This window comes from Manihot esculenta, chromosome 3 (assembly GCF_001659605.2).
Source record: "Manihot esculenta cultivar AM560-2 chromosome 3, M.esculenta_v8, whole genome shotgun sequence".
NCBI lineage: Eukaryota > Viridiplantae > Streptophyta > Magnoliopsida > Malpighiales > Euphorbiaceae > Manihot > Manihot esculenta.
In genome coordinates, this window is record NC_035163.2 from 10,336,153 (window position 1) to 10,348,999 (window position 12,847).

At 29.4% G+C, this 12,847-nt stretch overlaps 1 protein-coding gene across 1 annotated transcript in view; it reads left to right on the plus strand.

The window, feature by feature from the left end:
* Positions 1 to 5,417, plus strand: part of LOC110610499 (protein LSD1) — a 36,247-nt gene extending 30,830 nt beyond the window's left edge. Inside the window, exons 5-8 of the mRNA XM_043954591.1 lie at positions 776 to 888; positions 4,586 to 4,660; positions 4,767 to 4,838; positions 4,947 to 5,417. Coding sequence (XP_043810526.1) covers positions 776 to 888; positions 4,586 to 4,660; positions 4,767 to 4,838; positions 4,947 to 4,988 — 302 coding nt within the window. The 3' untranslated portion in view covers positions 4,989 to 5,417. The remainder of the gene's footprint in view (positions 1 to 775; positions 889 to 4,585; positions 4,661 to 4,766; positions 4,839 to 4,946) is intronic.
* Positions 5,418 to 12,847: the final 7,430 nt, after the last annotated feature.

The following is a 12,847-nucleotide window of genomic DNA, read 5'->3' on the forward strand; positions in this document are numbered from 1 at the left end:
GCTAACATGTGTAGAGATCAAGTCATGTATTATGTCAAAGGGATATTGTGAATTACCCATTCAATTACTAAATGAAATTTAGAAGTTTTTAAAGTCATAGATCAAGTAATAGGATGCAAAGGCATCAAATTATATTGTCTATTCCCTGGAGTGTAACTCTTCTAGAGTTGTTTCCTCTTCTTAAGTTGAAAATGCATATGATGGTTAATTTTATTTTTGAAACTTCCCTCATTTGTTTTTTAAAATTAAGAATATGAATTTTGCAGCAATTATGAGAAGATTTCTTGTTATGTGCAGTCTGTCAAATCTCTATGTCTTGTTGTTGCTTGTATGAGAGAATCATTATGTGCTCCTAAATGTTTTACTGAGTTTTTCACATCATTATTAAATAGAGAAGTACTACTGAAGGTTAAGTGGACATTCATGGAATTCAACTCATTCCCCCTTCGATATCCCACCCATTCCATGGGTTTTGTTTTGTTTAGGAGATCCTTTGATTTGGAACTGGAATCTGGTTGACTAACTGTGCTTTCTTTTTTTTTTAAAAAAAAAAGAATAAGAAAAAGAAAAAGCTTTTGAGAAATGAATGCATTTTACTTTTTTGCATTATAATGGGTCCAGTTTGTTGTATATTTCTAGATTCATGGTCTGTATCAATTATACATATATACATACATACATATATATATATGTGTGTGTGTGTGTGTGTGTTCTTTTGATTATTTGGTAGCGTACTGAATTGTTCTATCTTGGATTTTTTCTGGCTGTGGAAAAGTATCTAGCCAAGTTGCTCAAATCAATTGTGGAAACTGCCGGACAACACTCATGTATCCATATGGAGCTCCATCTGTCAAATGTGCTATCTGCCAATATGTTACTAATCTTAGTGTAAGTATATACTGCACTAAAGATGCCGTTTTTAACTTCCAAGCATATTATACGTTTTTGCTTAAGCTTTGAAATTATCTTAAATTTCAAGTCAGGTGTTGAACTTCTTTTCTTTTCTCTCTTAATATAGCATGATGTACTGTCCAGTTGAGATATTTGAACTCGAGGGTTTGCCTGTATCATATTAAATAAATACAGACGATGGACTGAACTTAAATTGCTGAACTTTTGTATTAGGTTCTGGTTTGTATGATCGGCATGAATATTAGGACTGTGCAGGGCTGTCTATACTGTGTTGTGAAGGACAAGCTTAAAATGTAATCAGTGGCATATGTTGTGCCCCACTGATCGCCTGGACTTCGGCATTTGAGGATGTTGAATCCCACATCGGTATAAGGGGCCATAGGCACTCCTCCCCCTTGAGCTAGCTTTTGGGATGGGTTAGGCCTGGTCCAAATTTAACATGGTATCAGAGCCTTCCCATCCGATGTTGGGCCTCCTATAAATATGTCACGCACCAGTAAAATTATGGGCGTGAGGGGGTGTGTTGAATCCCACATCGGTTGTGGAAAGGGGTAATGTACACCCTTATATGGGCCATAGGCACTCCTCTCCCTTGAGCTAGCTTTTGGGGTGAGTTAGGCATGGTCCAAATTTAACAGAGGATATAAAACTTTAGCTATAGGGTACTGATTGTTATTTGTGCTACAATTGTATCCAACTGAAAAGTGACAGGGTTAATTTGATGCATAGCATAAGTGGTACAAATTTGTAGTTAAATCATATGATTATGAATTTAAATTTCTTCATCTAGGATGCGCATGATGTTCAGTGTTATTCATTACAACTGTTGCATAAAATAGAGATGTTTCACTATTTGTCATGGTGAGACCCATGGACTGAATTTCACTCTATCATCCGGTTGAGAAATTTGAGTATCTGAGCTACATGGAATAAAGTGAATATGGACGAGGAACAGAATGTTGAATTGCTACAATTATCCCCTGTTGCTCTTAAAACTTGAATTGCTAATGGTAGCAGCTTCCATTGCTATGATTTACTTGAATATTGGATTTGTGCAGTATGTCTGAAATCAAGAATTGTGTACAAGGTTTTACTAGATAAAAGTTAAGGGAAAATGATGTTGGTTGTGTATCCTGTCCAACTGATTGCCTGGCCTTTGGCATATTTCTTGTTAAATTGTTGCCCATGGACAATCAAGACTATTTAGATTGAAGGTTAATTGATCATAGAAACTCAAAAACAACTTTTACCTTTGCTGTGACATTTTTTTTTTGGGCAAAAACACTCAGTAGGTAGTTGTTGCTATAAAATGATCATTGTCATCTTCACAAGGCAAGTCCCCCTGTTTTGATTAGGAGAATAAAGGGTGTTAGAAAACAAATTGAAGGTATTGAGATTTGAGTGTTGAAATTGTAATAAGAGGATCGAGTAGAAGGTAGTAAACTTAGCTAGGAATTAGTTAGAGAGTGAAGCGGCGGGAACAGTTATTTTAGAGATCTAAAAGCTGTATAAATAGCAGCTATTGTAACTAAAGGGGAACCATTCCAATAATTATTAATCAGTCTTCTTTTTTCTAATCTCTCTCTCTCTCTAATTCTCTCTATTCTGCATTTCTCCCTTTTCTTTCTCTCCCCTTTCTTCTATTTTCACTCCCCTTTTCCTCTCTTTCTGACTTGTTAGTTATCCTTAACAATTGTATCAGAGCTGTTAGATTAGTGGCCAACCATAAAATTGTTTCATTGGAGTTGCATCTATGGCATATCAGTGGTAATCTTCCTTCTCTCCTCTCTTCTTCTTCTTCTCTTCTTCTTATTTTCTGATCTACCCTCTTCTTCCCTTCTTCCTCTTCCCTTCTTCCCTTCTTCCATCTCTCCTTACTTTATTCTCATTCTTTCATCGTTCTTCCTTTCTTGGAATTCTTCTTCTCCCTACTTTCTTGATTTCCCCGAAAATTTCCTCGAGCTCCCATTTTACTTCCCAAAAATCAGATTACTCTTTTTTTATTTTCTTAGTTTTCTTGAAATTCTTAAATCATGAAAGTGCAGTATTTGGCACAAATTTTTGTTGATAGGGTTCAAGAAATTCTAGATAGAAGATTAGAAGAACGAAAGGAGCAGTTTGAACAAAAATTCGAAAAAGTGATTCAAATAAAAAAGATGAGAAAATGAAAAGATTCGAGTAATCAATTAAAGTGACAAAGGAAAAAATTGCAGTCTTGATCAATGAAGTTTAAATTTTTGAAAAGCCTAGTGAAGAGCAAGATGTCTCAGTTTCAAGACAGCCATTGCGGAGGAGTAGGAGCTTTTTGTTGACATGTCTAATGTAAGTGGGATCAATGAGGAGAAGAATGATGAAGATGGTGATGATGGACAGCTGGAGTCTGAAATGAGGAGAATATTAGCTGAATCTGAAATATTTGCACAATTCAGTTCCAAAATTGAGTTTTTTGCTACTGAAATTCTTGGAAATGTTCTTGCAGAAAAGAAAGGTAAAGGTGTTACAAAAGGTGTGGGTGTTGAAAACATGTGGCAGTATTTTGGTGCCAACATAGTGAGTACAGCAGTTGTCATCCTGGAATTCTTATGGAAGATAAATGGGAAATAGCAAGAAGAGAAAGGAAGAAGGCTATGACATCAAATTCTATTGTGATCTTGAAGGTCAAGCATGGGAAATTTGGAGAAGGAAAAGGAAGAAAGTTTAGCACCTACAGCCAAGCTTCATGGGTCATTTCAGCTGAAGAAGAAAAAAGAAAAAAATCCTTGTCAATAAAGAGTCCATAAAATCACTCAAAACTTTAGCCCAACTTTCTGGAACATTTCAACTGAAGCACGTGCTGGAAGTTAACATTTGGGGTTCTAAATTCAAGGGATTAATTGACCAGCAAAAAGCCGCTGTGTGGGATTTTCACATCCTTTTGACCAAGTCTGAGGTAAGAAGTAACAAAAATTCATTTTCAGTATTTTCTTCATTCTTGAGGACAAGAATGATTTCAAGAAGTGGGGAATGTTATGATAAGGATAATAAAGGGTGTTAGAAAATAAATAGAAGGTATTGAAGGTTGAAATTGTAATAAAAGGATGGAGTAGAAGATAGTAAACTTAGCTAAGAATTAGTTAGAGTGGAGTGGCAGTAACAATTATTCTAGAAATCTAAAAGCTGTATAAATAACAGCTATTGTAACTAAAGGGAAACTATTCCAAGAATTATTAATCAGTCTTCTTTTTTGGAATCTCTCTCTTTCTTTCTCTCTCTCTCTCCCTCTAATTCTCTCTATTATGCATTTCTCCCCCTTTCTTCTATTTCTCTCCCCTTTTCCTCTCTTTCTGACTTGTTAGGAATCCAATCATTAACATCCCCCTTCAAAATAGGCAGGTTCACTAAATTTCTTCCCCTCCTTTTATCCCTTGATATATAGCTGGTCATTTATTCGCATTTGTGCCAAAACAACACTGCTGTTATAATAATAAAAAAATCTAATATGTTAGCAAAGGAAAAAAAGGATTACTTTGTTTTTCAAATTGTGAAATAAAATTAGAGGCTTTAAAGGATTGCAAATAGGCTTCTTTGGCTTGTTGGTGAAATTGTGCTTCAGCTGTCTTTTATTCTGTTTTCACCATTAACGAGTTAACATAGCTAACCTATAACCTTTTCCTTTATATTATATATGTTGCAGATGGCTAATTTGAGAGTTCCGCTTCCTGCTAATAGACCTAATGGTACTACTGGAATGATACCGTATACTTCAACAGTGAGTAATTGACCTTTGCTGATCTTAGCTTGTAGTTATATTTGGGTTTTGTCGAACCTATCCGATGCATACTAATTTGGTCCTCCCCTTAATGTCATTCTGGCAGTCAACACCCCATTCTCAAACTCAAACTGTTGTTGTGGAAAACCCTATGTCTGTCGATGAAAGGGGAAAACTGGTAAAAATTATTCCTCCCTCGCTCTCTCTCTCTCTCTATACATATATATGCACACATACACACCATTCATTGTTATGTATGTACTAAGAAGATTTCTGAATGTTGCAGGTGAGCAATGTTGTTGTTGGTGTAACAACAGAACGAAAATAACACGCTTTATTTAGAGATCTTGCTGTTCATATGGTATCAAACACTCAATATGGAATTTGATTGTGTATATTTTGTTGGAGAACCAAGGTTAACATTAATCTTTTGAAACTATTGCACATATATATATATATAGCTGTCAGAGAAATTTAAAGTGTGATGTGCATTGTGAGCATGAGAATTCATTGCCAAATTGAAGTATTGTAAGTGACTGTGTTTTAACAAAAGTAAAGAGCTTTGGAGCGATTTAAGGTGAACTTGTTGACTCCGTTTAGTATGCCAGTAAATGCTAAACAGGGGGGTTCTTCTCTTCTCCATGCTTTACCTAAGCTTTTACTGTGTAAAAATTCTAAACCAGCTACTAGACTTGGTGTCCAATGTAAGGTTTTGCTTTGTATGAGGTTTAAATTATTTAATTACTTTGAAGTTTTATGTATATAAAGAATTTTATCACACAACTTGAAAAGCAGTTGTTCTAATAGTTAATTAGAGATAAAGATTATAGAGTGATTATTCCATATTAAAAGTACCACAAAGAAGCACCCTTGATAAGTAACAAAAATTATCATACATTATTTTGGGTCAAGTAGAAAGTAGGTTTAAAAATTAATTGTATTAAAGAAAATTAAAGATTTTAATACTTATTATCATATATTATTAATATTTAATAACAAATTCCATGCAAAGAACTATATTCCTAGACGGTTATGATGGTGGCGGTTGAGTTGGCTTGGCTTGCAAGAATTTTACAACTATGTATCTCATGCTAAATTCAAAGAGAGTAATAAAAAGAAACACAAGCTATTTGAAAATGGAGGAAATTTTGAAAATGGAGAAAATTGAGCTGTGTGAAAAAAATACATAAAATTGAGATTGTATTAGTGGATTTTATATAGAATGAACACATAAAAAAATTATATTTTTATGGAAAATAAAAAAAATAAGATTATCATAATTATTAATATAATAAATATCTTGGTTGTTCAATATTTATTACGATAAGAATATTTTATTTTTATTGATATATCAATTGTAGAAACATAGTTTATATGCATACAAAAAAGTATTTTATTTTGTTTTAGATTAAATTTCAGTGTTATGAGGTTAGTTTTTCTATTATATTCATTACTTCATATTCTTTATGGTTAAAAATTAAATTACTGTTTTAATTGTATAAATAATACTAATAAGAAATCTAAATTCTTTTAATGGCCTATACTGTGTAACTGGAATGATGTGTATAAATTTTTTTAAAAAGTATAATTCGTAATAAAACTAAGCAAGTTCTATTATCTTGGATATTACTAGGATCCGCATAAAAATGAAGAATATCACTTTTTTTTTAATTTTGATTTATTTACACTTTTTATAATAATAATAAATAAAGTTAAAAAAAATTGATTTATTTACACTTTTTATAATGATAATAAATAAAGTTTAGAGACAAACAAAATTAAATGTCTATATATATTTAATACAAAATGTCTTCTCTCTCATTGACAATCCTAAGTCACACTATTAAAAAAAAATATCATTATCAATTAAAAATGTCTTTGTTAAAAGAAATATAAGCAAAACATATTTAAAAATAGAGCTGAGCATTCGATCGGTTCGGTTTAAAACTGAAAAAAATCTATTGAATAAAATTCTAAATCCAATTTACTAATTTCGTTCCATCTTGCGATATGAATTAAGTAACGTATAAGATGAATTAAAACATAAAAGTCTCAATATAAAATTATTTATTAATTTCAAGTCAAATAATCACTTACACAATCATCACTTGAAAACATAGATTATTTTTCATATAAATTTCTCAGGCAGATAAGTTCAATGCACTTATTTATAAAATAAATATTTATATATCAGTTCTCAAGATCTCATATATCTCAACCTACGAGATCGGTTGCTTCATCTAAAAGGAAAGAACATAATGTATACTAGTCTCAACTAATTATTGTTCAATCATGGTAAAATATTGACCAGGAATATTTGGAGATATTACTTAAATGCAATAGGATTCTCACAATTATAATCATATTATAATTTTTTTTTTGCATAGTAATATAGTCTTATAAACTTTATCTATATTCGAGGTTCAATTAAATAAATAATCATCTTTATAAAATGTATTTAAAATATTTAAAATATATAAAAAAATAATATCCAACTATAACCAACAGATTAGTTGTAGGGCGTATTACTAACAATCTCCCACTTGTATTAAAGTCAATCACCCATATAACTTATCATATAAGTATAAATACGGTAATTATGTTTCTATGAGAATAATACCTTAGTAAGAGAATCTTTAAGATTCTCATTATTAGTAGAACTTGCTTTATCTTCACACCTTTCCTTTTAATAATCTCTCTAATCATTTGAAATCGTTTAAGTAAAAACTCATATCTTCAATGAGACTTAAGTTTCTTTACTTATGCAATGACTCCATTGTTATCACAGTAAAATGTAACTGGATAACAATGTTAAGAACTGTACCAAGTTTTGAAATAAACTTCTTAATTCAAAACGGTTTCCTTTGCTACTTAGGATACAAATTAAAGTGCACTTAACTTTTGTTATAGAATTTACAGTGGTCTCTAATTTGAAACCTTTGTAACTCACTTCTCCACCATTTGGGGTGGTTGAAGGGACTCCATGGACTATCAATGGTTCTTTGTTAGTTCTCAAGCAATAGTCTTTGGATTTAAAAATTGAAGAAATTGATTTTTTTTTTGTCCCTCCTGGGTGCAAGTCCATCTCTAACTCAAATTATTAGAGAGAATGCTCAAAAAATTGAGAAACTTTTCAAAGGTCTGGTGGATTTAGAACACTCCCATTAAAGTGGATTCTATAGATAGCTGTTTGAGATTAAGAGTGGAAATGGATATTAAGAAACCTAAGGAAACCTAATGGAGGGGTAGAGCATGTTAGATTATTTGGACACTAGATTCATATTTATCCAAATGTACCTCTTATAATTAGTAGCTCTTACCTGGGAAGTCTTGAATCTCTGAGAGCTGAAATTTTTTCGACCAGTAAACGAAGTCTTGAATCTCTGAAAAAAACTCAAGAAAAGAGGTGCAGAAGAATATGGGAAAAGATAAAGTGTGTGTTGAATAAATGCCTACCTCTATTGTGGAACATGAACCTAACAAATATGGGATATCTCTGTCAAAGCCTCTCTGATCCTTCTTCTCCTATCCATCTGTCTAAAAGATCTATGTCATCAGAACCTTTGGCAGTTAAATAGCTTATTGTTTCACCCAATCAATCATCTTCCCTCAACCTTAACCCACTCCCTAAATTTGTCCATTACCTTAGCCCACTCCTTAAATCTGTCACCTTTGAAATAAAGGAACTAAGAAGAAAAATCACTGTCACATCTTCACCTAAACAACCTTTTCTCTATTTTTACTAAGAGACCAAACAAGACAACCTTAAATGTAAATGTCTCTAAATCATCTTTGGCTCCTAAAAAACATTGATGTTTTTTTCTCTGGTAACAAAGTGTGGCACACAACCTTTATCTATGATGAATCGACCTCTTTTCTCATGGATCTCATGAGGCTTAATCTAAATAATAACTGCCCTTGGATCATTATTAGTGATTTCAATATCTGTAGTAGATATGTGGGTCTCTTTCTCAGGATGCAATGATATTATCAGCAGGATATGGCAAACAGATCTTTCATCTAATGATTTTTCTAGTAAGATAAAGTAGTGTAGTCAAGCTCTTTCTTCTTGGAGCAGATCTTCTATGAGGAATTCACAAATCAGACTTCAAGAGTTATCTAAAACTCTTGAATTTATTCAATCCTCTCTCTTTTACAATGTTTCAAAGGATGATGTTCAAAGTATTAAGCAGGAATTGAATTTCCACCATCAACAAGAGGAGATACTCTAGTTTCAAAAATCCAGAATCAATTAGCTTTGCTATGGTGATAGAAACACCAAAATTTTTCACTCATCTACCAATCAGAGAAGATCCTTAAACCAGATTGTTGAAATAGCTGATGAGTTGGGAAATTTTGTTAGGGAGGAATAAGAACTGAAAGCAGCTGTTGTTGGTTATTTTCAAAACTTGTTTACAGATAGTTCAACTCAAATCAATCATGATATTTTCCAACTGATTCCATTCATGGTGACAAATGGGATGAATGAGGTCCTGTGTTCTTCTGTTTCTCAGGAAGAAGTTGAAAAATGCAGTCTTCACCATGGGAGCATACAAAGCACCTGGTCCTGATGGATACCAGGAATTGTTTTACTAAAACTTCTGATCTTTTGTTAAATCTTCTATGCTTCATGTGGTACAAAAATTCTTCCAATCAGGATAGCTTCCCCACTAGATCAATGAAGCAAATGTTACTCTTACTCCTAAGATCTGGTCTCCAAAATCTTTCTATATATTATATTCTCTATTTCTATAATGAAATTTTAAAATTAAAAGTATATTAGTCTCTAAAATATTATATTATTTATTTTTAATAATAAAATTTTGTAAAATAAAAACTAATTAATCTTCACATATTATATTATGTGTATCTAATTCAGTAAAATTAATTTTATTGTATGAAAAATTTTAAGTACTTTTGAATTTATCACTAAAATATTTATCTTTGCTGTATACAAAATAAATGAACTAATTGTACAATGTAGTAAATATGTATATACTATAAAAAAATTAAATAATAAAAGTATTTTTTACTTTAAAAAATTAAATTAAATTGCAATATATACTTCTATGACATTTTATTTGTTATATATTAAAATAAACGATTATAGTTAGGTTTTAATCAAATTTGTATTAATAAAATTAACCTATAGTGCTAGTAAATAAAATTTTAACTAATCAGGTATAGATATAATAATAAATTTAAAATCTTAACATATTTTAGTTTTATCTTATGACTACTTAAATTTATATCATAAGATAATATTTTTAATTAAAATTATACTTAAAAATTTATAAATTATAATAAAATTTTAAATAAATTTTAATATATCATTAATTTATTTTAAAAACTGACATATTAAATTAAGAATTATAAATAAGAAATAATGAAAAAGGAAATGAAGTGGGATTGAAGTCCCACATCGTTTCCTCATAAGAACATGGCAAGAAGTAGGCGCAAACAATTCATCTGACTTTATATGATTTTAAATCAAATTGAATCGAATAAATTAAAAATTAAAATTTTAATATTTATAATTTTGATATTTATAGAAATTAAATTAATTTTAATTAGAAATTAAATTAAATCAATTTAATTTGATTTAGTTTTGTTGATTTAAATTTTAATAAATTTTTTATTTTTTATACTTTAATTTTAATATTTTAAAAATTAATTAAAATATTTTAACCTTATGATTTAATTTTTATATTATTGAAATAATATACTATTATAACTAATGGGTTTGATTCAGTTTTTTTAAGTTTTTTTAATCAAAATCAATTTGAAATAACAGAAATTTTTAAAATTAAAAATTTTAACCGAATCGAAATGAATAAAAAATCGAACTGAATTTTTAAATTAATTCAATTCGATCGATTTTTTTAATTTAAACCGAATACTGCATACCTTAAAAAGAAGGCTCTTTATTTTCCCTTATAATTTTTTTTTTGTTTTATAGGTTTTATTATTATTTTTTAATTTAAATAGTATTTTAAGTAAATTCTAATTTAAATTTTATTTAAATTAAATTTAATAATACGATAAAATCAAAATAAATAAATAATAATTAATGATTTGGAGAAATTAACATAAAAAAATATTATTAGAGATAAATTTATTTGACTTGAAAAAATTTTAAAAATAAAAAATAATTATTGTAAATTAATTTTAAATCAAATTAATTTATTAAAAAATAAATAATATAATTTGTAAAGTGATATAAAGAGACAAAATTTTGTTTCAATAAATTTATTTGTATAAAAATATATTTATCTCTAAAAATGAAATTTATTTACATACTTCTAAAAGTTTAAATTAGTGTCCGATATAAATTTATTTTCATATTTATCACTAATTATATTTAGGCAACAGTAATAAATAATTTTTGAGATAAAATTTTATATTTCAGTATAATAATTTTGATGTAGTGAAAAGCTTACCGCTGAGTTTTGGTGGAGTCATTCAATTGATAATAGCTATATTCACTGGATGAGTTTGAGCAAAATGACTAAAAACAAGAAGGAAGGAGGAATTGGTTTCAAAGAGCTCAACCTTTTCAATCTAGCTTTATTGGCAAAACAACCTTGGAGATTAATCTCAAATCAGGATGGTATCTGGGTCAAGTTACTGAAAGGAATCTATTTTCTACATTCTGATTTCATGGATGCACAGTTGCGTCATAATCCTTGTTGGGGTAATGTGCATCTTGTATGAGCTATAGGCAATTCTCCCCCTTAGTTAGCTTTTAGGGTGAGTTAGGCCTAACCCAAATTTAATATGGTATCAGAGTCTCTCCATCCGATATTGGACACCCCATAAATATGCCACACACCAATAAAAATTATGAACGTGAGGGGGTGTGTTAAATCTCACATCGATTGTGAAAAGGGGGAATGTGCCCCTTATATGACCCTCCCCCTTAAACTAATTTTTGGAATGAATTAGTCTGACCCAAATTTAACAGGAACATCTATGGACCAACTTTCCTGGATTCCTTCTAATCCAGGCTTTAAAGTCACTTCTATTAGACCTCATGACAGCTCTCAGATCTTATTAATTGCAACACCAACCAATGGGACCCTGCAATTATTTTCTCAAAATTCAATGACCAGGATGGCAAGGAAATTCTTAAAAGTAGATCTGCTAACTCTTCAACAGATTGGGTAGCAAAGTAGGCAAGACAAAGTCTAGTAGGCTAAGGTTGGCTAGCTAATCCCTCTCAACAGTTACAAAGCTTTCTTTGTTAAAGATGTTGTATCAGTTCATGATTTGAGAAAAAAAAAATGGAGCCTAACTTGACCAAGTCAAATCACTAATTGTTCCTACAACCAATTATTTTTTTTTATTTTAGCCCCTAAACTTTCTATTTTAACCATCCAAGTCCTTCAAATCGACCATTACTCATATCTCTATAAGTTTAATTGCAAATTTTCATCCATCAGACTTCTTCATGCAATTATACATATCTTTGTGTCTTGGCGGATTTCTTTGAAAAATATTCAAATAGGATAAATTTTGTATAAAATAATTTGTATTTGAAAAATATTTTTTAATTAAATATTTTGTACAGAATATTTAAATTATTTTTATTATTTAATCTTAATTTAAAAATAAAATATATTAATAAATTTATATTAGAGGTATTAATAAAATTCTTAAATTGTAGAAATGACTTATTTTTAAAAAAAGAAATTATTTTCTCAAATTTAATTAATTTTTTCATTAAACAAATAGATTTTAAATCTATGATAATTTGCAAATTATAAATTAACACATAGTATACATGGGAACAACAAAAAATTTTACAAAAAAAATTATATTTTTATTTAATATTTTACAATAATTTGAAAATCAAATTAGATTATATAATACAATTTAATATAATTAATTCTAATAATTTTTTAAAATTGAATAATACACAGCCGAAAATTACATTAACACAAATTCTCATTAAAAAAAAAAGAGAAAAGATAAATTTCAATTTTTTTTTTGTCAAAAAAATAAATTTCAATTACTTGATCACATTTTTGGATTGTAAAAAAAGCGAAAGAAAAAGTAATGTAAAATAAATAGAGAATTTGTTTATTATACAATGAGTAGAAAATTACTTAATAATTAAATTTCCATTGCATAAAAAAATCTCCATCTAAATTTACTGATTTTAATAATAATTTAATAAAAAATTAC